The 26,937-nt window shown below is 40.3% G+C and overlaps 1 protein-coding gene across 4 annotated transcripts in view; it reads left to right on the top strand.

Annotated features, from left to right (window-relative positions):
* Window positions 1–26,937, top strand: part of LOC128609175 (target of Nesh-SH3) — a 35,752-nt gene that overhangs the window by 7,649 nt on the left and 1,166 nt on the right. Inside the window, exons 9-28 of one of the 4 annotated variants that reach the window (XM_053627628.1) lie at window positions 2,588–2,643; window positions 2,764–2,809; window positions 2,905–2,985; window positions 4,442–4,485; window positions 4,608–4,653; window positions 4,744–4,824; window positions 7,019–7,068; window positions 7,175–7,220; window positions 7,312–7,392; window positions 12,296–12,436; window positions 13,155–13,223; window positions 14,583–14,648; window positions 14,778–14,900; window positions 15,142–15,231; window positions 15,490–15,699; window positions 16,495–16,600; window positions 16,693–16,772; window positions 18,406–18,435; window positions 24,759–24,917; window positions 26,728–26,850. In XM_053627628.1, the coding sequence (XP_053483603.1) occupies window positions 2,588–2,643; window positions 2,764–2,809; window positions 2,905–2,985; window positions 4,442–4,485; window positions 4,608–4,653; window positions 4,744–4,824; window positions 7,019–7,068; window positions 7,175–7,220; window positions 7,312–7,392; window positions 12,296–12,436; window positions 13,155–13,223; window positions 14,583–14,648; window positions 14,778–14,900; window positions 15,142–15,231; window positions 15,490–15,699; window positions 16,495–16,600; window positions 16,693–16,772; window positions 18,406–18,435; window positions 24,759–24,917; window positions 26,728–26,850 (1,728 nt within the window). Of the gene's footprint in view, window positions 1–2,587; window positions 2,810–2,904; window positions 2,986–4,441; window positions 4,486–4,607; window positions 4,654–4,743; window positions 4,825–7,018; window positions 7,069–7,174; window positions 7,221–7,311; window positions 7,393–12,295; window positions 12,437–13,154; window positions 13,224–14,582; window positions 14,649–14,777; window positions 14,901–15,141; window positions 15,232–15,489; window positions 15,700–16,494; window positions 16,601–16,692; window positions 16,773–18,405; window positions 18,436–24,758; window positions 24,918–26,727; window positions 26,851–26,937 lie in introns of all 4 variants that reach the window. The other 3 variants (XM_053627629.1, XM_053627626.1, XM_053627627.1) reach the window with 3 other exon arrangements.

Here is a 26,937-nt window from a genome sequence, read left to right on the forward strand (position 1 = left end):
TCTGGGCTGTTAGGTTGCGTGACCCAATTTTGCCAAAACCATGTGGCAAAATGTGTCATGGTCTGATGAGATCAAGGCCGAACGTTTTGGGGATAATTCTAAAATATAGTTTGCACAAAAACGAGACAGTTCTTCACCCAAGGAACACCATACCCATGGTGAAGCATGGTGGTGGCAGCATGATGCTATGGGGCTGCTGCTCTTCAGCTGGAACTGGGACCCTATTCAAGATAGAGCGAACCATGGATCGCTCCAAATTCCAATCTATTTTGGCATAAAAACCTACAGGCTCCACTTTAAAAAGCTGAAAATTTCATCTTCCAGCATGATAATGACCTGCATTTTATTGGTTGCAATATCACAAGATCTGACATCACACAAAAAAAAATGTTTTCACATGGGTGTGCAGATATTTTATATCCGCTGTACGTCTTCCTAAGTAGACGTAACAAATATCAAAGTCATATTACCATTCCGACAACTAGGTATGCCAACGTGAAGCCGATGTTGAGATCATCCAGCCTCTTTCTGGACGCAGTGAACAATTTTAATTTCTGCAACAGCCTTCATCATGTTGACAAACAGGAAGAGTTTGGAGCCCTGGTTCCTCGTCTCTCCCATACCTTCACTCTCACTGCAGCCATGATGCGATCTTTCTCTATAATGCTGTGTAAGCATATGATGACCGGTCATGGTGGGCAAATCCTGTATAGCAGAAAGAATGTTGACTGTAGGATGGCTATTTGTTTCCAGTATTAATATCTTAACATAAACCTGTTGTAAAACCATTAGTCCTCTATCTTGTTCAGTAGTCCTAAGTTCTTCTCTTCTGTTCTTTCACACTTTTGTTCTCCACCAGTCTTACTTTGACATAACAGTGACACTGATGTAGTAATAGGAAGGCATTGTGTATGTAGTGCTTGGGTGGTGTGATGCAGCTTCCTCTTTTCCACTATTGATCCAACAGGGATAATACTGGGATGTTCAACCTCTTAGGTATCATTTCCCCCCCTATTCCTAAATTCTGAAATTCTATTACCTTATTTTTCCTTAGAATGCTCCCTAGTCTTCATTTTCACTCCTTTACTTCTGACTGACAGTCTCTTCGATGATGGTTCAATTGAGGTGGTTTTGGTTCGGAAAATGGAAAATCCTCTTTCACCTGGACCTTCTGGCAAACCTGGGGGTTGAATACTTTATTCAAGAAGCATTGTTCAGAACTTCTGGATCTTTCCCTTCTTTATACGGATCCAAGATATCCCCCCACCCCCACCCCCCCCCCCCACACACATATCCATACTCCTTTTGATTTCTGATGGTAAACAGATGGAACAGGGAGACAAATTTCCCTTTTACTGGTTTCTAATTTCATAGTTTTCGACATTAATTACTAGAAAGACAACATACCGTATGTATGTATACTGTGCAAATGTTTTAGGCACGTGCAAAGAAATGCTGTAGAGCAATGATGCCTTCAAAAATAACGAAATTAAACGTTATACATTTTCTAAAATACCATAAATGAGCAGTAAACTGTAGTAAATGAAACAAAGCCAGTATTTGGTGTGATAAATTTTTTAAAATTATAATAGTAGTCTCAATTTGTGCAGGTTTATAAGGAAATGAGCTGTAAGTGTTATCGAGCATCTTACAGAACCAGACACGGTTCATCTTGAGATGTTGCCTGTCGCACTCGCGTCTTATTTTTGCAGCGAAACCCATCGACCTTCATTGTGTTTTTTGTCCGAAAAGTCTCTCTTACCACTTAATACACTGCTTTCTTTACTGACATACAAACATTTTTCTGTAACATTTCATTTTGTGCTGGAAAACTAATGTTTGGGAATCTAAAATGTCTTTTGTACTGACTTGATAATGTAGACGTCATAAAATAAAAATCTATAACAAAGATTGTACTAGAAAAAAATGATGCCTAAGACTTTTGTACAGTATTGTATGTGTATATATAGCTTGGACAGCTTGCATTCATTGACTCAACTATCAAAAATATATCAAAGAGCGCTTGAAGATAATGTGAAGCCATCTGTCCGAAAGCTGCACTCAAACCGAAAGTGGACCTTTCAACAAGATAATGATCTAAAAAAAGCAGACTAGCAAATCCAGTAAGGAACGGCGGGTTATGGAACGGCCAAGTCAAAGCCAGGATTTGATTCCCACTGAAATGTTGTGGGGGATTTGAAACAGGCGGTACATGCAAGAAAACCCTCAAACATCTTGCAACTGAAAGAATATTGCCTGGACGAGTAGTCAAAAAATCCTGCAGGCCTGGTGGACGATTATGCAAACCGCCTACAAGAAGTTAAGGGGGCAATACTAGCTTCTGATGCCAAGGGTGTACTTACTTTTGATCTATTGATATTTCTGTTGAATTACTGATTGAACAAGCTATTTTTCCATGTGGTTTTGTTCTTTACTTATTTTTTCACATGACTGTATATGTGTGTGTGTGTGTGTGTGTGTGTGTGTGTGTGTGTGTGTGTGTGTTGATTCATGAATTCAAATGAGAATGAATAAGATTGAAATGAGAATCAGCTAATAATAATGCCATCGTTTTCTCTTTTCTCAGTAGAAGATATAAGCAATCATAAAACATTAAAGCCTGAGAACTTTCTGGGTTCTAAGGTAAGTCTGTCATACGCAGTAAGTTACTTTCCACCTCTCTCTATGTTTCTTTCTCTTGTCTTTTCTCTTTCCCTCTCGTTCCTGTTTTTCTTTATAAGTCTAGACGTCTCTCTCCTACAGAAGCCCATCACCGAAAGCCCTCAAGCTTTCTCCCCCTCGGTGCCTCGTAAGATGTTTTCTCCATTCGTAAAAAAAACATTACGAGAAACAATCATGTTAATAATAAATATCCGATTCACTGCGATATGCTTCACTCTGCAGTTCTGCCCAGGGTGACTCAGAGCAGACCAGCTTCCCTCCTCAAACCGCCAGCACCCTCTCCTATACCGAGGGTAACTCTGGGTAATGAAAATTACAATGCCTATTTTCATTATTGATTTCTGCATTTCTCATCGAGCACCTCATTTTAAAAAGAACATGCTTTCTTGTTTATTTTAACACACCTAATCTTTTTTTTTCTCCGCCTGTCTTACTTTCACATAAAAGTATGTGAGTATGTGAAATTTTTTTCTATAGTCGAGAGTCAGTCTGCCAACCACGCCCACAGTGGAAGGGAGTTACACCTACAGTTAAAAGCACACAGCGTGTAATACAGTGCTTTGAATATCCCAACAAAGCCTCTGTGCCTGATACACTAATGACCAGGGTTAGGAGGGTTAATTAAAAAAATTATTCCGTTACAGTTATAAATGACTTCATAAAAAATGTCATCAGTAACGTAATCCAAGTATCACAATGTGAAAGTTATGTGATCTGATTACTTTGGGATTGCTTCAACGTCACGTGTGTAAATAAAGTCGAGAGAAACACAATAAGATCTAAAATACTTTAAGCTTTAAAACATGTTCAATGTTTGGATTTGTTTTAAGAAAATAAATGAATAAATAAATAAATAAATAAATAAATAAATGAAAAGATCACTGTCCCTGATGCAGGTAACATTACATCACAAAAGTTAGGGTGACCGTATTCTGGTGTTCCAAAAAGAGGACCACTTTTTTTTTTCTCCTTCTGGGGTCTTAATAGCGTTTAAAACAGTGTTACTATGAATGCAGACTTCGATACACTGAAAAAGACGCACTATTAATTAGCGTCACATAAATATATATAAATAAAATTGGTTTCACTCTGCCCACGTTTTTTTGCATGTCCATGGAATAAAATAAAATATCAGATGAGACTGGAGAAGTCATTAGACGTTGCATTTTCAGTTGAATTTGGGGAAACCACTTGAAGCGTTCGTCGTGTTGAACTATTTCAATCGCTTTTGTTTGATTTGTTCAGTACAACCAACTGAAAGTCTGTACATTTTGACAACAAACCTGATTTGCGACGGGGGTCGAATCATTTTGATTGCACCCGTAGATTCACGAACAAGGATGCTCTGGTTGTTGAAAATAAAATCCACACATTATCTATCGTTCTAACTGCGTTACTCTTCTAATCTTCTAAATTATACCAACTTTAAAAGCCACTGTATGGGAATAACTGCACATGAAGTAGTGGCTTTGTGAAAGTTTTCCAATGCGTTCCTAAGTTCTGCATCCGAACTGTCAATATCAAACGCCGAGCCGACTTTATCGAGGTCAGCCGACGTCCTGCATCTGCACCAAAATGCTAGTTTGATGCTAATCTAACCTCACGATTATTTCACATAGTCCTAGATTCAAATTTTTAACATGAACTGTTTCCTTACAGCACTGCTTTATTGCACCAGGACTGCATCGTGACTCAAACACACATATAGAAACTCCCTAATGACACAACTTATCTGCTTATTCTCTTTTCTCACCTATAGACATTCATAAACCACTGAAGCCTGAGATCTTTCTAAAGCCTGAGGTAAGTCTATCCTATACAGAAAACAATTTTCCATCTCTGTCTCTTTGTTTCTTTCTCTTGTCTTTTCTCTTTCTCTCGCCTTGCTGTTTTGCTTTGTAAGTCTAGACTTCTTTCTCCCACAGAAGCCCATCACCGAAAGCCCTCCTGCTTTCTCCGCCTCGGTGCCTTGTAAGATGTTTTCTCCATTCGTATATATATATAAGGAAACCTTAATATTTAGCAAATATCTGATTCACTGTGATACATTCCACTCTCCAGTTCTGCCCAGTGAGACTCAGAGCAGTCTGACCTCTGACATCAGAAACCCAGCAGCCCCTCCTACACAGAGGGTAATTCAAGGTAATGAGATTTAAAAGACTGTTTGTATTACTGATTTCTTGAACGTTTGTGAATTTCTCATAGACCACCTGGTTTTAAGGGAAACATGGGTCTTTTAAACCTGGAGCCTATCCCAGGAAGCATCAGGCACGAGGCGGGGTACACCCTGGACAGGGTGGCAGTCTATCGCAGGGCACAATCACATACACATTCACACACCCATTCATACACTACGGACTACGGACACTTTGGACATGCCAATCAGCCTACCATGCATGTCTTTGGACTGGGGGAGGCGGGGTACACCCTGGACAGGGTGGCAGTCTATCGCAGGGCACAATCACATACACATTCACACACCCATTCATACACTACGCACTACGGACACTTTGGACATGCCAATCAGCCTACCATGCATGTCTTTGGACTGGGGGAGGAAACCGGAGAACCCGGAGGAAACCCCCACAGCATGGGGAGAACATGCAAACTCCACACACTCAGGGCCACAGTGGGAATCAAACCCCCGACCCTGGAGGTGTGAGGCAAACGTGCTAACCACTAAGCCACCGTGTGCCCCAGTAAGGATACCGTGCTTTAAAAATCACAACAACACTGGTGTACCTGATATACTAATGGTCCACTATTTCCTGCTCTGCTGTAGCCCTATGGTAGTTCCTTTCCATTTTGATGGATGGGGTGGATGAGAGCCGACAGATGCATATTGTGCTCTTACTTTATTACTGCGTCAGTGTTTTTGTAGTGACCTGGGTGAACCTTTCACATGGCGAAACTTTGATATTTTCTGCTATATATAGTTCTGAAAACTACTCAATATTCTACTCAAAATTTCTGCTATATATAGTTCTGAAAACTACAAGTTTTCAGAAATCCTAGGCAAGAATATAAATTGAATAAAAATATTTCCATGTCGTTTTGGTGAAATGTACAGGTGTATAATTTTTTTTTATTTTTTAAAGTAGGTGTCAAAGTATGTTCTAATTTTTTTTAAAAACCCAACAATTAAGGTCAAACCCCGATTTTTCATCTTCCCACCCAACATCCAATGGGTTTTCTCAGACTACGTCACGATTGTATGCTTACAAAGTACTGTTACAGTGTACGGTAGGTGTTCCTGAGAAAATACCCAATAAGGGTGGCTAATATACTAATCAATCCCTCCATGGAGTTTGCAATTTTGCGATGGCAGAAATGAACGCCAAATCACACAACCTCCACAATATTCGGAGGAGCTTGCAATTTTTTAAAAAAAAAAATTACTGAAGATTTTCTACAGATTTGGGTAAAGATACGTCATGTGACATCATCACAACGCGCATGCAGCAAAAGCCCTCTTCAGTTCACGTGTGTCGAACGTGAGTACGGCTAAAAAGGTCTCGTTTACCAAACAAGCATCACTGCGAAATACCGTGCCAAACAATTAAAAAAAAAAGCATAAAAAAACTCCACAAATTGCATGATAGTTTTTGAAAAACGATGCAGAAAAATCAAGCATTTTTGGCCGTAACAATGAGAAAAAACTCCTGTAGGGACTGTCTAATAAATTATCCATGGAGTATATCCAGTACTCCTTACTATACAGGAGAAATACCCCAGACTTGCCGGATCTTTCTCTTCTTTGTCCAAATGTTTTCTCAGATCCATACTCCATTCACTGTAAACACATGGAACAAGGAGACAAATTTCCCTTTTACTAGTTTACAATGCACAGTTTTCCGGTTGTTTAGTACTAAATTGCATAATGTTAAGGACAAATGTATATATTCATGACACAACAAAAACAGAAAATACAAATGCAGTAGTATTTTGACACTGACTCCACACCAGAAGACATATTGAACGCATCATATGATTGCCCTGTCACAGCAGGGGCGTAGGAATTCATTTTGAGGATGGGGTCATGTACTTTGAGTACATGCCAGACAGTTGTAGGAACAATAATGGCATGAGCTTGGTATGCAGTAATTTATCTTGTCATATTTATAACTTTGTCATGAAATACTGTTTGAACGGTTTATGAAAATGTCCTTATGCATGAAAAAAAACATCCAGAACCCAACACACTAAATGTCTTGTTATAAATTACATTTTGTTTGTCTTATTAGGTCTGTGCGAAGAGAACAAAAAAAAACAACGTTTGCACTTGATTGTAGCTGGCTGCATTGCTTCTTTAAATGAGAATGTTCTCCTTTTTCAGTTACAGACATTCATAAACCACTGAAGCCTGAGAGCGTTCTGAGACCAAAGGTAAGTCTATCATATCCAGTGTTATTTTCCACTTCTCTCAATATTTCTTTCCCTTTCTTTCTCGTTCCTGTTTTTCTTTATAAGTCTAGACGTCTCTCTCCTACAGAAACCCGTCACCGAAAGCCCTCAAACTTTCTCCCCTTCGGTGCCTCGTAAGATGTTTTCTCCATTCATAAAAAACCTTAAGAGAAGCGTTTATATTTATGAAATATCTGATTCAGTGTGATACGCTCCACTCTGCAGTTCTGCCCAGGGTGACTCAGAGCAGACCAGCTTCCCTCCTCAGACCCCCAGCACCCTCTCCTATACCAAGGGTAACTCTGGGTAATGAAAATTACAATGCCTGTTTCTATTTTTGATTTCTTGAATTTCTCACAGCCCAAATGATTAAAAATACTCTACTGTATTCTTACACTTGTCTTAATTTTTCTCCACCTATCTTACTTTCACACAAAAAGAAATCTAGGAATGCTTTTTTCTATGGTGATTTTTTTTTTTTTTTTTTATAATGATTTGCAATGGAACACTTTCTAAAACACTCCTTTGCATGCTATTATGTTTATCAATGTATTGTAGAAGTATGTACTCTTGGTTTTGCTTGTCAAAAGAGCTCGGCGTTCTATTGACCAGTTAAATGATCAGTCTACAGTTGTTGATCATGTAACTGCAAAGGAAAATCTCTGTTACTTTTTATAACCAAGACAATACTAATGAAATACTGCACATTTTATGAGTATGTGGGAGTATGTATAATAGTATACACTCAGTGGCCATGTTATTAGGTATACATGCCTTGTGCCTACAGTCACTGATCATTTTGCCAGGTGTGACTACCAAATAGTTTACTCACTGGATCTCATGTGCTGATAGGAACATTTATCAGAACCTCTCCATAACTGGAAAGAGACCACCAATGGTGGCCAGATATTATTTAGGTAATGGACCATTCTCAGCATAGCAGTGACACTGATGTTGTAGTGTGTGTTGTACAAGTGTAAGAAGCAAGCAGTAATGAAGGGCTTTTTAAATACCTTAATATGACACCTGGGTTGAGAGTCGGTCTGCCAACCAAGCTCACAATGGAAGAGCAATCTATTGTGAATTATTGTCTTTAACTTTACACCTACAGTTAAGATCAGAGTGTGTATTCCTAACTGTACCAGTATAGATTCAGTGCTTAAAATCCCAGCAATGCCACTGTGTCTGATATACTAATTATCTACAGTTCTCAGAGGTAAAATTCTTGAGAAAATAGCCAATAAAGGTAGCTAAAAGGTATGTGCACCTAATAAAGTGTCCACTGTGTATATTTAATACTCCTTACTATACATCTAAAATTCACAAGCCATGCTGGATCTTTTTCTGCTTGATCTTGATCCAAGAATTTTTTTCCTCAGGTCCACGTTCCTTCTCAGCTCTCACTCCTGTGGAACCGGGAGACAAAGTTCCACTTTACTAGTGGAGTTTTAGTGCATAGTTTTCTAGTCAGTTTAGCTCTGAATTGCATAATGCAAATTTAAAGATTAATGATAGAACAGAAACCAAAAACACCAGACCAATATATATATATATATATATATATATATATATATATATATATATATATATATATAGTGGGCTCTGCACCCAGTTCCATATCAGAAGATATTGACTGTGTTAAATGCATTGTCAAAGAAAGTCGTCTACGTGTTGCAGTAAGAGTGCTTTGAAGTATAAAAGGCAACTTCAGCTCCCTTAAGAAGTGGGAATTTGTCTCCCAACTACAGACTCAAAGCGGAACATTCGCAAAGCCATTACAAGCATACTGTCTATCAAGTTCTGCAAACAAACACACACACACACACACACACACACACACACACACACACACACACTCTCTCTATAAGGCACTGTCATATCTTTTCTTTGAACAGGAACAGCAAGCGATGGCATAAGAACTCCACGTCCTTCTGAAGATTCATTGTCCTTGCCCCAGACCCTCAACTCAACTCACACAACAAAGAGCAATTTAAAAACCAATAATATTCTTCAAACTCACAATTCTACTATATCATCTCCTTCGATTACCTCCCAACAACCACTTCACACAACCCATTCCCAACTGACCACAAGTAAACCTCTATTCAACACACCCAAAACACAGACCAACACAACCACAACGGTATCTAGCACAGTCAAAGCTCAACTCAATTTAACCCAAAAGAAAAGGACCCAACTCCACAACACAATTCATCCCCACCTCGAATCCAGCACATCCACATTCCAACTTAGAATGACCCAGTTCCAACAACATACAATCAAATACCCTCTTAAAACACCCCAACTCTATACAGTTCACCCTCAAACTAGTATAAACCAGTCCCAACACAGCACAGCCAAAGGCCAATACAAAACAACCCAAAACATGTTTACAACACTTGAACCCATCACAACTCAATCCCAACCCCACGCAACCCAACCCCAGTCTGTTACAAGCCAATCCCAGCCGCACACAGTTTATACCCAATCCAACAAAAAACTGTCTCATACTCATACAACTCAACCCAAACCCAGTGCAACCCAATCTTCACCCCACACAACCCAACCCCAATCCATTGCAACCCAATCTCAACCCCACACAACTCAATTCCAAACTAGCACAGTAAAATACTACCCAAGAACAGCCCAACCCCAACCCTCCACAACCCAATCTCAACCCCACACATCCCAATCCATTACAAGACAATCTCAACCTCACACAGCTCAATTCCAAACTAGCACAGTAATACATCACCCAAGAACAGCCCAACCCCAACCCTCCACAACCCAGTCTCATCCCCACACAGCCCAACCCCAACCCATGACAATACAATCTCAACCCCACACATCCCAACCCCAACCCATTACAATACAATCTCAACCCCACACAACTCAATTCCAAACTAGCACAATAAAATACCACCCAAGAACAGACCAACCCCAACCCTCCACAACCCAGTCTCAACCCCACACATCCCAACCCCAACCCATTACAATACAATCTCAACCCCACACAACTCAATTCCAAACTAGCACAATAAAATACCACCCAAGAACAGACCAACCCCAACCCTCCACAACCCAGTCTCAACCCCACACATCCCAACCCCAACACATTACAATACAATCTCAACCCCACACAACTCAATTCCAAGCTAGCACAGTAAAATACCACCCAAGAACAGACCAACCCCAACCCTCCACAACAAGATCGCATCCCCACACATCCCAAACCATTACAATACAATCTCAACCCCACACATCCCAACCCCAACCCATTACAATACAATCTCAATACCACCCAAGAACAGCCCAACCCCAACCCTCCACAACCCAGTCTCAACCCCACACATCCCAACCCCAACACATTACAATACAATCTCAACCCCACACAACTCAATTCCAAGCTAGCACAGTAAAATACCACCCAAGAACAGACCAACCCCAACCCTCCACAACCCAGTCTCAACCCCACACATCCCAACCCATTACAATACAATCTCAACCCCACAGAACTCAATTCCAAAATAGCACAGTAATACATCACCCAGGAACAACCAAAACTCAACCCACCACAACACAATCTCAATCCCAACCCATTAAAACCCAATCCAATCCAAACAAACACACAGAAAAATCCCAACCAAAAACAGTGCAACCCAAATTGACCACAACCAAATCCAAACCCAGAAAAAACAAACAGAAGACCAGAGTACCCCAATCCAGCACAGTACAACCCCAACCAACCACAAACCAATCCAGTACAGCAAAATACCATCCTACCGTCAGGTCTCATAAACAGCCTGTCACAAATCAACATCACAAAAATATAATCAAGCCAAAATTTACACATGAACCCAATACTTACTACCAATTCAGCACAACATTTGAGGGGTTAAGCACTACTGAATTCCAACAAAAACCTGACCATCACCCATCACGTGCTACAATAAAACATTCTAACACCAACACACGGCAAAATGGTAAAACTGAACATACCGTCATGAGTAAGCCAAAGCAACCTGTACAAACACCTTTAGAACAATCGAACACACAAAACTCACCTTGGCGTGAAAAGAAGCTGGTCAACAAGACGCTCCCAGTCAGCAAAATGGGTAAATTCTCCTGTTGCTTACTTATCACTTATGTTAATGTATTAAAAAAGTACAAGCACAGTGCTTAACATCCATGATATATTACTTCTGAGGTTATAGTGCCTGGAATACATTGTGCAGAAACTTGCCTGGGCCATGTAGAAAGCAAATGTTTCTAGATGACTAAATATTACCAAAACATCTTATCAAGAATTCCCCTGAAAGTCCCACTAAATTCAGGCCAAACACTTTTATAGACCCATAATCCAAAGGCAGGGATATAACCCAGACTGTAGTAAGACTCATAAGAACAACATATTAGAGTTTTTCAAATTGCAGTATAAGCCTTATCCTTATGAGACAGCTTCTTCATGTCACGCAGCTCCGAGCCAATCACTGGATGGACATCTAACAAAGCCTGCTCTTGTCAGTGGGGCAACGAATAGGAACCAGGGTAATGATATCAATATGTGTTGAGGCTCCAGCATTATTGGTCCTAACCACTGTCTTTCACATGCCATGCAATTGTGACTTCACATCGCATAACAGCACAGAAATTGAGCTAAAATGACACTGCTACCAAGCATCACCTATGCCATCAACTGCATTATTTTATTATTTTTCCACAAATGCCTACAATGCCATCACTTCACTTGTGCTATAACTACTGTATTACACCCACTCAGTGTTCTTTAAACCTCATTGTCACCCAGCCACCAAACTCTGCACTATGCTGCCACATCATGCTCATCCCTCATGTAAAGGAATACTTAGAAATCAGTCTAAGACAGGGACCAGTTAAATGGTACCTGCAGCTTTAATTCATTATTAGCAATGTTTAAAAAAACTTTTTTAACAGCACCACCTCTCAAGGAATTCTCACATCTAATCTGTCATCACCACTGTACTCATTCAGGACTGCACTGTCTGTCTGCGTCAATGCTTTCACTGTCTGTCTCCACAGGACTGTCAGACACTTAATCACATCCTTACTTACAGAGTAAAAGCAGCTTGTTGTCTGTCTTCACTTCGCCAGCACCGTCCTCTTCCTAATCCAACAAGAACTACCATTTCTCACTACCATGAAATTGCTAATTATGTTTATGTCTATCTAGGCCAAGACATGCCTTCACCATCTGCTTCTGTGGCAAGAACTTCAGCACCTACAGTAACCAAGCGTGTCTCTCCAGTCTCAGTTCTTAATCCAATAAGGTTGCCTCCTACCTACTCAAACACCTCTGTCAGGACTGCACCGGGTAACAAAGCATTCCAGTTTTCTAGCGATAAACCATCTGTTCACTGTATGTTTTGATGTTTACTCGTCTGTAATCGGCGGTGTCAGAATAGGCTCCTCGTCTGCTCCATGAAACAGATTTTCAAATATCACACGAGCAAGAGCACAGGTAAACAGAATATATCAACACGACTGTGATTCAGCCATAGGCACAAAGCGGTCGTGGTTCTATAAACAGGAAATTATTATTGAGTAAGTGACATTTTGGACACAATATGGACAAATGTTCTGTTTGTTTATACTCCACTAGTGGAAATAGATCCCGATGAAGCCACGTTCCCTTCATAGCATGTCGCCTAGATTGCTAGCTAGCTCACATTGATTTGAATTACATTCGTGTTAAAGGTGCTTCTGGTAAAATTGTCATCCCGTCTACCTTTTCATCTTCATCTGACGAGCTTTCATATTTTCAAGTAAAACGTTTAAGTAAGAAAGTCCAGGCATGTTTAGGAATGACAAAGAAAAACAAAAAATGAAACAAAAGCCTAAAATAGCAACATCAGATTGAAATGTTGAAATAATCTTGAGAACAGACGTTCCTACATTCAAGTTTAATATGTTTTTGTTTAAAAAATTTTTTTTTTTCAATGTTTCTGTCTGTTTTTGTTGTTGTTGTTGTTGTCATGAAGTGTGTTTTGACTTGACTTGTATGGTAGTAACAAGCTTTCTTCTTCCCACAGCATCCCATAATGAGAAGCATAAGGGGCAGTTATGGGACAAACCTATCAAGAGACCTAGAAAAGAGCCTGGTAACTTAAAAACCAATTTAACTGAGTCTTACTAATACTCATAAACTGATAAGGAGATGTTTATCATTATAGATGTCACTGAATGTTAAATGAACGTAGCGTTATACTTTGTGTATAAGAGATGTACTTGTAAAAGTATGAGAGTTTATTGGCTTTATATGAAAGAACAAGTGAGAAAGCTTTCTGCTTTGATTTGAGTTATTTAAAAGTTTAATATGTGAAGTTTTTTCTCTATAACAGCCTCAGACATAATGTTGGAATTCTCTCCCCGGGTGTAATATACATGGTGAAATGTTATATTGACAAGGCTTTGCTCTGTGCTGCTCCAATTCAGTTAACAGTTAGCATACCACACTAACAAGCATGCCTCCAGTGAGAGACTGCATCTTGCACAACTGACTTTCACGCCAAAGAAAATGTTTATGCGCCATTCCAGAAAGGATTTCCAGTGTCATAAAACTATGACAGATAGTTCACAGATGAAACATGTCCAATTCCTCATGCAACACTAAACTCTCCCTTTATCTGACTCTTTCTTTATGCTCTTCTCATTAGAGGAAATACTATAATTGACTAATGAAAACAGATTTTTAATTCTTACTTATCCTCTGTTAGTGGCATTGATAAAATCATGGCAAAAACCCTGAACTAGCCTATATACAGTAGACAGAAAAATCATGAAGAACTGTAACATAGCTGTCCACTCCTCCACAGACCTTTCCATTCCGTAACAAACAAAACAGAAACCAACAAGCCCACCATGGCCAATGCTTATCAATCACAACCAATCTGATGACAGGATTGTTTTGAGTAACCGTTTACTTTGGAAACCGTACTTTCCCATGCTCATGGACTGGTCACTGACCACAAAACCTTGACTTTTGAAGACACTACCCTGATAGCATGGAGCTAGAAACCTACAGCTACAGACCATCCACTAATTATTTCCCAGAACACCTCATTTTTGGCAAAAACACACCTTCTGAAATTTTTTCACACATGCTTCTGCAGATACTCTTGGCTATTTCTGTTTCACTGTAAAGGTAATGTGAGGAATTGTAGCCTAATTAACTTATAATGGTGCAGTTTGTCATTTTTAGACTTGCAATTGCTATGTCTATGTTGAAGTGAACAGAAATAATATTACGATTATTATAGGTCTAGAACCAGTTCTAAACTTTACAAAATTTGCCTGTAGGTTGTGTTTGTTTTGGTTGTGCACTCCTTCCTGCTTTGTTTGGTTCTTTTTTTGATTCTTCTGATGTTTTGGACCTGCTGCTGTTCACCTTTATTGCTGTCCAGAGTTTCCACTCTGTAGTTTCTGTAATAAATGCTTAACCACAGATCTTGTTTTTCCAGATTTAAATGAAATCAAGAAGCAGAAAAACAAGGTGCCCAAAAATGGGGGTAAAGGTAAAACTCACGGTGTGTTTAGTTATAAATCTAAACTTTTAAAGGTGACCATATCTCTTAAGTTTGCAGGTGCAAATAATAGCTTTGTGACGTTTGACTGATAACAAATGTTTTTTTTTTTCCTTCTTTATGATGCATCAGATAAAGTAGTTGATCTGAAGGTGGTGGATGCACTACCATTTCAGAAACCTTCAGATGCTCCTCCTACCACAGAACTCTATCAAAAGCCAACACCTGCAACCACACCATTTTTTGCCTTTAACGGTATGAAGCAAAATAGCTCAGTAGTCTTTTCATTCATTTTTAAACTGTCATGGTGATGACGACAGAGTGGAGAGTGCTGGTGTTTGAAAAACACGAGTGTTTTTTATTTTTTCCAAAAAAGAAAAAAGCTGAAAAATATACTCTACGATATACTTAAGAACAGAATCCTGTCACAATGAGACGTTTCGAGTTCTGAGATTTTCTTCTCGTTATCTTTCTTCTTGTGGCTGATAATTCACAGGTAGCAGGTATTACATGGGGGACAACTCATCTGTATTCAGTTCTGTTCCTGTCTCAGAGGTGGACCCAATGGGAAAGAAACGCTTTGTAGGTGAGACAATGTAGCACGTTTATTACACGTACTTAAATAGTCAAGAAAATAAAATAAACATTTTCAAACATAGTCCTTGCCTCTTGATTACGTGTTTTATTTATGTTTATCCTGGAATGGAACTAAGTATACGTTTGCAATGCATAAAAACTATTACCTGTGTCCTAATCTGAGTGGAGTATATATCTTCAGCCTAACCATACTCTTCAAAGATGTCTGTAGTAGGCGGATCTGATCTCTGACTCTCTGTGTCTACAGCACCTCATGTGATCTATCAGATAGACAAGCCTCCAGAGCAGCCATGTTCCGTCACGCACTCTCTCAGCTTCTTCCCTGATGAGGAGAATGGTGTAGCAAACATCTCAGGCCCACCCAAGACCCCGCCCACCAACGTCACTGTCGTTACTGTGGAGGGATGTCCCTCATTCGTCATAGTCGATTGGGAGAAAACAGACAACGAGACGACCGGTAACCTGGGCATTTATTTAAAACGTGTTTCATTTGTCCTGGATAAACAATTAGCTATTAATAGCAAGTTAACAATTTGAACACATAAGAGCAGCACTGAGGTTGTTTTTTTTTTTTTCATTTTACATTTTATGTTAAGGTATATGAAACTAATATTAATTAATGCACTACACTGGTTAACGCTAACAAACATAAACAAAGAATAACTTATAATTCATGTTAATAAAGTAACAAAGTAAATTGACTTCTATATTAACTGATGTTTGTTTAAATGGTAAATAAGTGCACAATATGTTTATTTCAATTCGGACTAAAAAGAAGTCACATAAAGTACTGTAGCATCAAATAAATTACGGTTTTATGTTACTAAATGTTGACGAGGTCAGTAGCTGTAAATATAGAAAGACGTATTAATTTGGCCAACCACCCACCAGAAACAGATAAATCATTCAACAAGTCATACAACAATCGTGTGGTGTTGTAGACTTGATATTAGTTTGTTGAGGGAAAGAGTTTGTTAAAAGAATCAAGGAGTTAAGGAATGACTGAAGAGTCAGAAGAGGCAGAAATTAGCCGGGGGGGCTTGGGTAAGTTAACGAGTTTATTAACAGTAGTATATTTTTTATTTCACTTTATGCTAAATAGACCTAGTTACAGGTGTATAAAAAGCTTCATCCGTACATAGCAAACTGTTTGTTCGTTTTTTTCACAAATACAGTAACTGCACCATTACATTACTACAAGGGAAAGTCTGGACACAATACTAATTCTTGACATACATGATTTGATTCACAGAATATGAAGTCACTTCCTCTGTTATAAATCCAAATGGACAAGTCGTATCTGTTGTAAAAACCAATCAGACACACGCAGCTGTGGAGAACCTGAAACCCGAGAGCAGGTACACACACTGAACACTCTGAAACTCATAGAGTCTTGCACTATACAACAGAGATTCTTCATCTTCTTCGTGATTTTCATGTTTTTTTTTAGTTACGAGTTCACCGTGACGCCTAAGAATGAGCTCGGTTCAGGACCTTCCAGTGAGCCGGTATCCTTCAGCACCGAGTCGGGTACGAAGAGGAGCCTGGAGCCCTCACAACGTCATCTATTATCTAGTTTAGTACAGGTCCCGAGGCCAAATCCTCACTCTCCAAGTTGAACCACAAAACCGCACTGAGGTTTATGAAATCGCTACAAATCCTTCAAGGCAAAATATTTGATTGCAAGGTTGATTGCACCAGATGTGTTTCTATTCAACATGCCATACTCCACTGCAATCCAGGTTCAAGTTATGTGTTTATTTTAACACCATCCGGCGCTGGATGTTCTGATTTAGCGGCGACCAATCAACTGTCAGCCAAGACTTCTGTTTAAATCTTATGACAAAACAAAAACCAAGCGGATAGAAAACAAGATGGAAACTCAGAGAAAGACTGTACTTTTCTGAGCTTGTGCCACATCAAAGTATTTATTATTGCGATGAGTTTTTATACACTTATTCAGTAGGTGAATGATTTCATCCAAAACGATTTGCAAGTGATGCAGAATCTAATCCAGGCACAGACCCAAGCATCTGAGGGTTCCTAAGAATAGCTCTTTGTCTCACAACTTTCTGAACACTACAAGAGAACCTTTGTAGAACAGCTTTCAAGAGCTATGGGACTCTGTAAAGAGGTCTTCCTACACAGTAAATAGACCAGCAATACTCATTTCAAATTAATTTAGCACAGTGGGGAAAAAAACAACAATAATAAGATGTGTAACAACCAACAGGGTGACGTAGCATGTATTTGATATTAGCATGTAATTATGTTAATATTTTTAGTTTGGTCAAACTGTGTCCAGTTTCCTTAGAAAACAATAATAATAAAAAAAAAAACAACTAAAGAAAATCTATAAACAGTTGCTGTATTACAGGCATGCTCATTAGGGATTAAAATCTATATACGGATTTCTGTAAAGCTTTTGTGACACTGTCTATTGTTAAAAGTTCTAGATAAACAAAACTAAATTGAAAAGAGTTAAACTGAGTTGTTAGTGATACTCACTTGACACTCTGTTGACACTCCCCTGTAATTAACTTTAATTAGCTTTTTATACAAAAGTAGTGTGCTTGTTTTTGTTAAATTAACCAATTATCTTTGCCCAAGCTGAAACGCATGTAATTAGCCCGGTGTTTTTGGCTCTTTTTATTTACCCTGCTGCTTAGATCCAGAGGATCTGTCCAAGCGCCAGCAGCTAACAGAAAACACATGACTCCACTGATAAATTACGAGGCTATGGCCTTTATTGAAAAACAGAACATGGCTCACAGTACAGAGGAAGTCCAGTCTTAGCATACGTGAAGCATTTATGTAGTGAAATGTCATGATAACAAGGCTGTGAGATTTCAAGTGGAAGTGTGAGCAAATGCAGGCAGATTGGACTGCAAACATGATGTAGTTTACTGTAGCTCTATTTATTTAATGAAGGAGAGTGATGATTCTTTGAAGATATGTATCTGTACCTGAAAAAAAAAAAACCCAACATATTTTGATGAGAAAGGAAAAAAGAAAAGAAGGGGGAAAAGACCATGTGTCATGCACAAGTCGTTCAAGTGTGGCAGGTTATTTTATCCAGATGGTGATGTAATACCTACGGTATGGAAATAATATTTTATTATGTAACACTTCTGGCATTAATGTTCTTTTTATTCTCTTGCAGCGGACCCTCGGGTGAGAGAAGTCCAAACTGGTATATACCATAATCATTCTAAACATTTAATCATTGGCCCAAAGAAAGAGGAAGAAATGTATTTATTTATTTATTTTTCTTTTTTTGTGGGACAGGATTAATGCATAGTCTTCACAAAGATTAAATAGATTTTTTATTTTTTACAATTGCATTTTACAAACTATATAAACCTATTGCATGACAGTGTTGGACTTTTGGCATATACAGTATCAAACTTAAATTTATAGCTATTTGCTAATAAATTATATACAGTAAATAAATATGTGCCATACTATTTATGTTTATTTACAAATGTAGATATTGCTTGCAAAAGAAAAACAACCTAATTACATTGCAACCTGGATTACCTGAATTGTGGATCTATTGTAATTCCACCGCTACAATGTTGGGTTCCGACTGACATTTTCTCTGGAAATAACAAGCACTGGTGTTTTAATTGTTCCGATTAAAATTAGTTTTTAGTGCTTTTAGAGCATGAAATGAATAGTTGTACTGAGCTGTATATACCCTCACTGAGCACTTTATTAGGAACAGTATATTAATACTGGGTAGTCCCAGTCCCTTTGCTCTATAAACAGACTCGATTCTTCATGGCATGGATTCCACAAGATGTTGGAAACCTTCCTTTGAGGTTCTGGTCCATGTTGACATGATTGCATCACGCAATTCCTGAAGATTTTTCAGATGCATTTTTCAGATCTCCCGTTCTACCACATCCCAAAGGTGATCTACTGGATTCAGATCCGGTGACTGGGAAGATGACTGAAGAACACTGAACTCATTGTCATGTTCATGAAACCAGTTTGAGACGAGTTTTGCTTTGTGACATGGTGCATTATCATGCTGGAATGATCATAGCCATTAGAAGATGGTAAATTGTGGTGATGAAGGGATGCACATGTTCAGGAACAATACTCAACTAGGCCGTGGCATTCAAGCCATGATTAATGGGTATTAATGGGCTCAAAGTGTTTGAAGAAAACATTCCCCACACCATTACACCACCTCCACCAGCCTGGGCTGTTAACACAAGGCAGGTTGGGTCCATGGATTCATGCTGTTGGTGCCAAATTCTGACCCTAACATCTGTGTTCCTCAGCAGAAATCGAGATCCATCAGACCAGGCTACGTTTCTCCAGTCTTCACCTCTCCAGTTTTGGTGAACCTGTGCTCACTGCAGCCTCAGCTTTCTGTTCTTGGCTGACAAAAGAGGAACCCGACGTGGTCTTCTACTGTTGTAGGCCATCCAGTTGTATCTGAGTTACTGTAACCTTTCTGTGAGCTCGAACCAGTCTGGCTATTCTCCACTGATCTCTCTCATCAACAAGGAGTTTCTGTCTGCAGAACTGCTACTCACTGGATGTTTTTTCTTTTTTGCACCATTTTAAGTAAACTCTAGAGAAGGTTGTGTGAAAATCCCAGGAGATCATCAGCTATAGAAATACTCAAACCAGCACGTCTGGCACCAACAATCATGCCACGGTTAAAATCACTGAGATTTATTCCCCATTCTGATGGCTGATGTGAATATTACCCAAAGCTGCTGTCTTGTATCTGTTTCATATCTGCATGATTTTATGCATTGCACTGCTGCCACATGATTGGCTGATTAGATAAGTGCATGAATGAATAGGTGTACAGGTGTTCCTAATAATTTGCTCAGTGAGTGTATATTCAGAGTGATGTATGAAGAGTTATCTTTCAAACATTCATTCGGTATCTCACTGTGGGATCCTCGCATGGAGCTGCTGCTGAACTGTTCACTCGGTAAGCCGTTTTCAGGCTCATCTGTCCATGGGAGTATTCACTGGCAAGTGAATTCTTTCTAGTTTCTTCTTTCCTTTTTAATTTTGGAACCAGTTCTTCAAGGTGGGTTCTCACTTCATATCTTGAGATATCACAGCTCTTTATTTTAATCTCCTGGTGTTTACATCTATGTCATGGTGACTGTGAGCCCTTCCAGTAACACAGCGAAGGGAAAAGATCCCTCTTGTCTATGTGTGTGCTGGTCTATGATTTCTTCCAAGTACTCTCACCCCCTGTGTATTGCCTGTCTAGGAGTTAGATATGCACAGGCTATTCTAACTAATCCAGAGTGCTGCAACAATGTTCTCCATTCTTGTTAAGGGTATTAGAGTGCCGAGTGTGAGTCACAGCCGTGACTAAAGGGGCCCTGAGTTTTTCTGGGCCACCCATGGAGAAAGACAAGGCTGTTCAATGGTTCAGCTAGGGTCAATGTTTAGGAGTTAATGGATGAAATCTCTCCTAAAAACACCCCCAACCCCAACCCCCAACTCTTTGAATCAGACCCCTTGGCAGGGGGAAAATTATATGATATGAGGATGAAGATTATGAGACGATTGCTCGTCTTTTGGAAGAGGATGTGGAAGAAGATGAAGAGAACGCAATCCTCTCTTCTAATCTTTCTTCCAGACCCAACTGTGTGATGAGTGATTCCCCTTCCCCCATGGGACTTGGATCTTATAAAGATGTGTATTAGAGCAACTGCTAAACTCTACATTGACTGGCCAGCACAATAGGTAGGCCAGGGCACGGAGAGAGATTTATATGATGGGAAGAGGCAGCCGTTGCGCACTTCCCCAGTCAAACAGCAGATTCCAGCCCTCCTAGCATGTGTTGCAGAGATGCTGCACTTCTGGGACAAACCTTCCTCCCATAGAATGCCTACTAAAGGATTCTCTAGGCTGGATGTCCATAATATGGAGGAGTTGGGGATGACCGACCCCCATCCCCCAGATTGAATTGTCAATGGCAAATCACCTCCACCCCAATTGCCATGCAGTGTTATCCTCCACCTCTCTTTCTCTGCTAGGATGGACAGAGTGGCTTTCCGCGTCTCTGTTCCAGAAAATTTATCACTCCTCTGCCTTGGCTGTCAGAGCCTTGAATGCCACTTCAAAGTGTATCAAGCTGAGCTCATGGAGGAGATGGTGGCAGATTGGTGCTGGGTTGCCTGATTTGGCATTGTGGGACGAGATCTGTGTCATTGCAGACCTCAGATTTGTTCATACAGCGGAGCAGTGCAGAGCTGTGGCCACAGCATGGGCTTGGCTGTGGTGGGGGAAAGAGCCCTGTGGTTGGGATTGTCAGGCCTGTCTGAAAAGAAGGCTGAGTTCCTGGATGCCCCAGCAGTGTGATCTGTGCAGAGAGAGGCTTTTGAAACTCGACTCCCCAGGAAGTCTACTGCTCAACCATCACAACCCACATTACCTGGGTTTTCCTCTGCTTCCAGAAGGGGACAGGCAGGGTATAGAATCCCTAGGGCCCCTGCCTCAGCAGTTAATTGCAGGTCTAGGTTCACCCAGAACAGCCCCAGCCAAGAGGTAAGGCCTTGTTTGCAGCAGCAGTAGCTAAGCATTGCCCAGCCAACCCTCAAGGGGGCAGGAAGAGGTGGGCAACCTAAACAGTGGTCTGGTTTGGAACCTAACAAGGGTCTATAGCGCTCACAGAGTCTCTGTAGCACCCCTCTCCACAACACAGGAGTCTTGTCCCCCTCCCCCCTCGCAAAGAAGTGTTGGGGTTTGATTCAGGCGAGATGTTCAAAGAGTTCTCATGTTGGAGTGTTGGCACCAGTTCAACCAGTGCCCCTCTTGTTGTATCTTCCCTCTCCACCAACGGGGTTATGCAAGAGAGATGAGAGGAGTTTGCACAAAAATTTGTGTGCAAAAGAAAAAAAATGATAACGGATGTGTCGCTCACAGGGTGGGGTGCCATGTGCGAGGGCAAAATAGCGAAAGGTAAATGGCCCGTCTTGCTACAGAACACACACATAAACTTGCTAGGACTGTTAACAGTGTTTCTGGCATTGAAACATTTTGTGCAGTTTCTGCAGAACCACCCCATTTTGATCAGATCAGACAACACAACGGCATATATAGATTGCCAGGGAGGCACATGCTCTAGTCAGCTTCACAGTCTGGCACTGAAACTGATCGTGTGGAGCCTGCAGCACTTTCATTCATTATGGGCAATTCATGGGAATAATGAATGTGGGGGCGGATCTCGTGTCCAGATGGAATCCTCTGTATGGAGAATGGACTCTACACTCCCAGGTAGTGAGCCAGTTGTGGAAGAGGTTCAGCCAAGCTGCCATAGATCTCTTCGCATCACACGGAAATTGAGTTATAATAGCATGGGACTTAGTCTTACCGAAGGGCCGAGGGCTCATTCTACCAGATGGCGTTTGAATTCAGGACGTATGTGCAGTGGTGAGTTTTGCTTCGCCTCACTCTTTTGTCCGATTATATAGGTTGGATGTTACAGAGACATCATTGACCTCTTCCATCCTGAGAGTGTAAAAAACTAAATAAAACAAACAAACAAACAAAAAAACAGCTCACAAACTAGGTGTTTTTTGTTTTTTTCCCACAAATGCTCCTGTTTTATTCATGGAATAATTTGAGTTTTTGTGTTTAAGTTACATACATCACTAAGTTGGTTATCATGCATGCTTCGGACAGCATGCAATACAGGAGTTGTCTTTATCCTATAGTGAGATACTGAACAAATATTTGAAAGAGAACTTTAGGTTACTTGTATAACCCTGGTTCTCTGATAACAGGAGTGAGGTATCTCACCAATCTTCCTTCCTTTCAATTGCACGAAGATATATGCGGGGAATGAGGTAGGGACCGTCAGCAGTGATACAGTTGCAATCAAAATTATTCAACCCCCACTGCAAATCAAGTTTATTGTCAAAATTTACAGACTTACAGCCGTTTGCAACGAACAAATGCGACTGAAATAGTTTAACAAAATGAATGCTTCAAGTCGTTTCCCCAAATTCAACTGAAAATGCAACTTATGATGATTTCTCCAGTCTCAAAATTATTAAACCCCTTCATGGCAAGCATCTTTAGTACTTACTAGAGTACCCTTTGGTGTTATGACCTGCTGCAAACAAGATGCATACCTTCTGGCAGCATTCCTGAGGAATCTTATTCCATTCCTCATGAACAAAAGCCTCCAGTTCAGTAATAGTCTTGGGTTTGCATGCAGCTGCCTTCTTCAAATCCCACCAGAGATTTTCGATGGGGTTCACGTCAGGTGACTGTGACGGCCCTGTAGAATCTTCCAGGACTTCTGTAACCAAGCCTTGGTGGAATTTGAGGTATGCTTGGGATCATTGTCCTGTTGGAAGATCCAATGACGTCCAAGCTTCAGCTTCCTCACAGACAGAATGAGGTTTTCTCCTAGGATTTCCTGATACTTCAGTGAATCCATCTCGTCTTCCACACACTGCAGGTTTCCAGTGCCAGAGGATGCAAAGCAGCCGCAGAGCATCACCAAGCCACCACCATGCTCGACTGTGGACAGAGTGTTCTTTCTTCATTCTTCTTCCTCCAGACATACCGCTGATCCATCGTGCCAAAAAGCAGTTTTGTTTCATCGCTCCACAGAACAGAATCCCAAAACTTCTGTGGCTTATTTATATGATTTTTAGTGACTTTTCTTGTGCTTTTGGGTCAGTAGTGGTGCACGTCTTGGAGTTCTGGCATGGAAACCTTCTGTGTTTAATATGTGCCTTACTGTGCTTACTGAAACCTCAGTGCCTGTTACACCAAGTCTTGCTGCAAGTCTTTTGCAGTCACTCGAGGGTTTTTCACAACCTGCCTTCTCAGAAATCTGCTTACAGCCATCGATAGCTTCCTTTTTCTGCCCCGTCCAGGTATTTCATATATTTTGTTTGCCCCTAACCAGTTCAGGTATTTCATATGTTCCAGCTCAAGCACACCTGGTGCAACTAACAAAGCCCTTGATGCTTGTACATCACCTGTTTTGCATATTTCTGCTGTTGTAAGATATTCTATTCAGGGGGTTAAATAATTTTGAAACTGGAGAAATCATTATAGTTGCATTTTCAGTTGAATTTGGTGAAACCACTTGAAGCATTCGTTGTGTTGAACTATTTCAATTGCTTTTGTTTGATTTGTTCATTACAAACAGCTGACAGTCTGTAAATTTTGATAATAAACCTGATTTGTAATGGCGGTTGAATAATTTTGATTGCAACTGTTTATATTAGGAAGGCGGGACTCCCTGACGTGTTTGGTCTGTCAACCGACAGACGTGGTGTTATTGGTGCCTCCAGGATCAGTCACGCCTGAGGCGTTTCCCATAGTGAGATACTTCACTCCTGTTATCAGAGACCCGGGGTTACCCAAGTACCCTAAAGTTTTGTAAAAGTTAACTTGTTTTTTTTTAAAAGTTGCAATAGAAAAAAAATGTGACAAAATGTTTCCAGTTGCTAAGAAGCTAAATTTCTTAGCAATGCAATTGTCTGTATTATCTCTCTCCTACAGGTAAAAATGCCATCTGGTCTTCATTCTCATTCGACGCAGACTCCTTTTCTGAGTGCACTGGAACCCAATATGTGAAACGTACATGGTATCGCAAGTTTGTGGGAATTCAGCTGTGCAACTCACTCAGATACAAGATCTACCTAAGTGATTCACTAAAAGGTCAGAACCTTGTTTGTCTCCCTGGGCATTAGGGCAGAATTTTTTCTAGCCATGAACAAAACCTTGCACTGATGCTGTTACCATTCTGAGTCATTAAACATAGAGCAGTACTTCAAATGAATAGACCAATGTATAGTTTTGAAGACTTTAATCGCGCTTATGATGGAGTTCATTAGTTGTTCATGACTGCCATCAAAGTTATCTTTTCTGTTTCTTTCTGCACTTCAAGTACAACCAACTATCATTTTAACCTTCAAGTGCAACCAACTATAATTCTCTTCTCACACTGTTAACCTGACTCTATCATGCAGGTTTTTCCTTTACACTATCAGGGTGATCCAGTCATTTCTCTCAACAGAGGCCATCCAGGTGCTGGTTCAGTCTCTTGTCATCTAGGAAATTAACTACTGCAACTCTCTTCTGTCAGGTCTGCCCCTTCATACCAACTTCACCACTGATGTGTTTCCTCTACTGGCCTCCTGTAACTTCCTGCGTCAAATTTAAATTCTGACACTCACCTACAAAGCCAAAAATGGACCCCACCCTACCTGAAGGAACATATCAAACTCCACTCTGCACAACCTTCCCTTTATGACTCAACTCGACTCCCTGCCCTTCAAGATAGAAGAAAAACACACATTAAGACTCTTCTTAATGTGTGTGGAATGAACTTCCCCTGGCTGTGCAAACAGCTTAGTCACTGGCTATCTTCAAAATAGACTGAAAGTCTAAGACAAATGTCATCTTTTCTATTTTATATTATAACAGTTTTACGGACTCCTCTCTCACAGTCTTTTAGCTTGATAGTAAGTACAAGGAAGTTTTGACCACTAATAGAGATTCTAAGGAAGGAGCACTTTGTGGAACTCCTTTACCCAGTGGACATGCCATCCTTTGGCAGAGTCGGAAATCCCTGGCATTTTGGAGTTCCGTCTCTGTGGCTGAGGTTACAATAATGGTTGTAAACTTTCATAGTGGCAAGGCTGCATGGGGTGATTGAAATACAACTATAAATGTTGAAGTCTTTGGACAGGGTTGGGGTGGTGTGGTTAACACACCTCTTCAATGTTGCATGGAGATCTGGGGCAGGGCCTTTGGCCTAGGGGGTGGGGGGGTTGCTAGAGGTATCCTCCCCCTTTCCAGGTGATGTTCTCTTGGCACTATCTGAGCTAGGCCTCTGAACTAGTAATACATTTTGTTGCTGTGTGACACAGCTGGGATGAAAATTAGTACCCCCAAGTCCAAGGCCATGGTTCTCTACTAGAAAAGAGTGGGATGCTCACTTCACATGAGCGGAGAGACCTTGCCTGTGGTGTAGAATTTCAGTATCTTGGGATCTTATTCATGAGTAACACAAGATGAGAGCATAAATTTATGTTAAGTGTAGCTGCTGCTCCTCCAAAATTTAGAGGAGCCAGTTGTGGTTGTTTGATTACCTTATGAAGGAATGCCACTCAATGTTGGCTCCTAGAGCTCTATCTAGCATGTCCCACTGGACAGGGAACCAAGGTCAGACCTAGAACCAACTGGAGTGTTTATATCTCAGTTGGTTTAGGAGGATCTGGGGATCCCCCAGGAGGAACTAGAATATAAGTCTGGGATGACCTTCTCTGCCTTCCATCACAAAAGGAAAAGTGAAAGAAATATGTATGAATGGATGTATGTATAAATAAAAGTATTTTTAAGACCCTGACCTGTTTGTACTAGCAAAAGAATATGTTCTTGATGGAGACTATTAAGCACTTGGAGACTATCTTGCAATGGATGAGGACATCTAACAAATGATGTAAATGTCCATGTGTATCTGTAGGGAAGTTTTATAACATTGGGGATGAGACTGGATACGGAGAGGATCATTGTCAGTTTGTTGATTCCTTCCTGGATGGACGGACTGGAAGCCTGCTGCCACCACACCAACTACCACTCAAACAAGGTGCAGCACTTTGTGCAGTCATTCTCTCACATACTTGACCCAGGCCCATCTGGCAACTATTAGTTTTACAATGCTAGGTAGTAATGT

This window comes from Ictalurus furcatus, chromosome 6, assembly GCF_023375685.1.
Source record: "Ictalurus furcatus strain D&B chromosome 6, Billie_1.0, whole genome shotgun sequence".
NCBI lineage: Eukaryota > Metazoa > Chordata > Actinopteri > Siluriformes > Ictaluridae > Ictalurus > Ictalurus furcatus.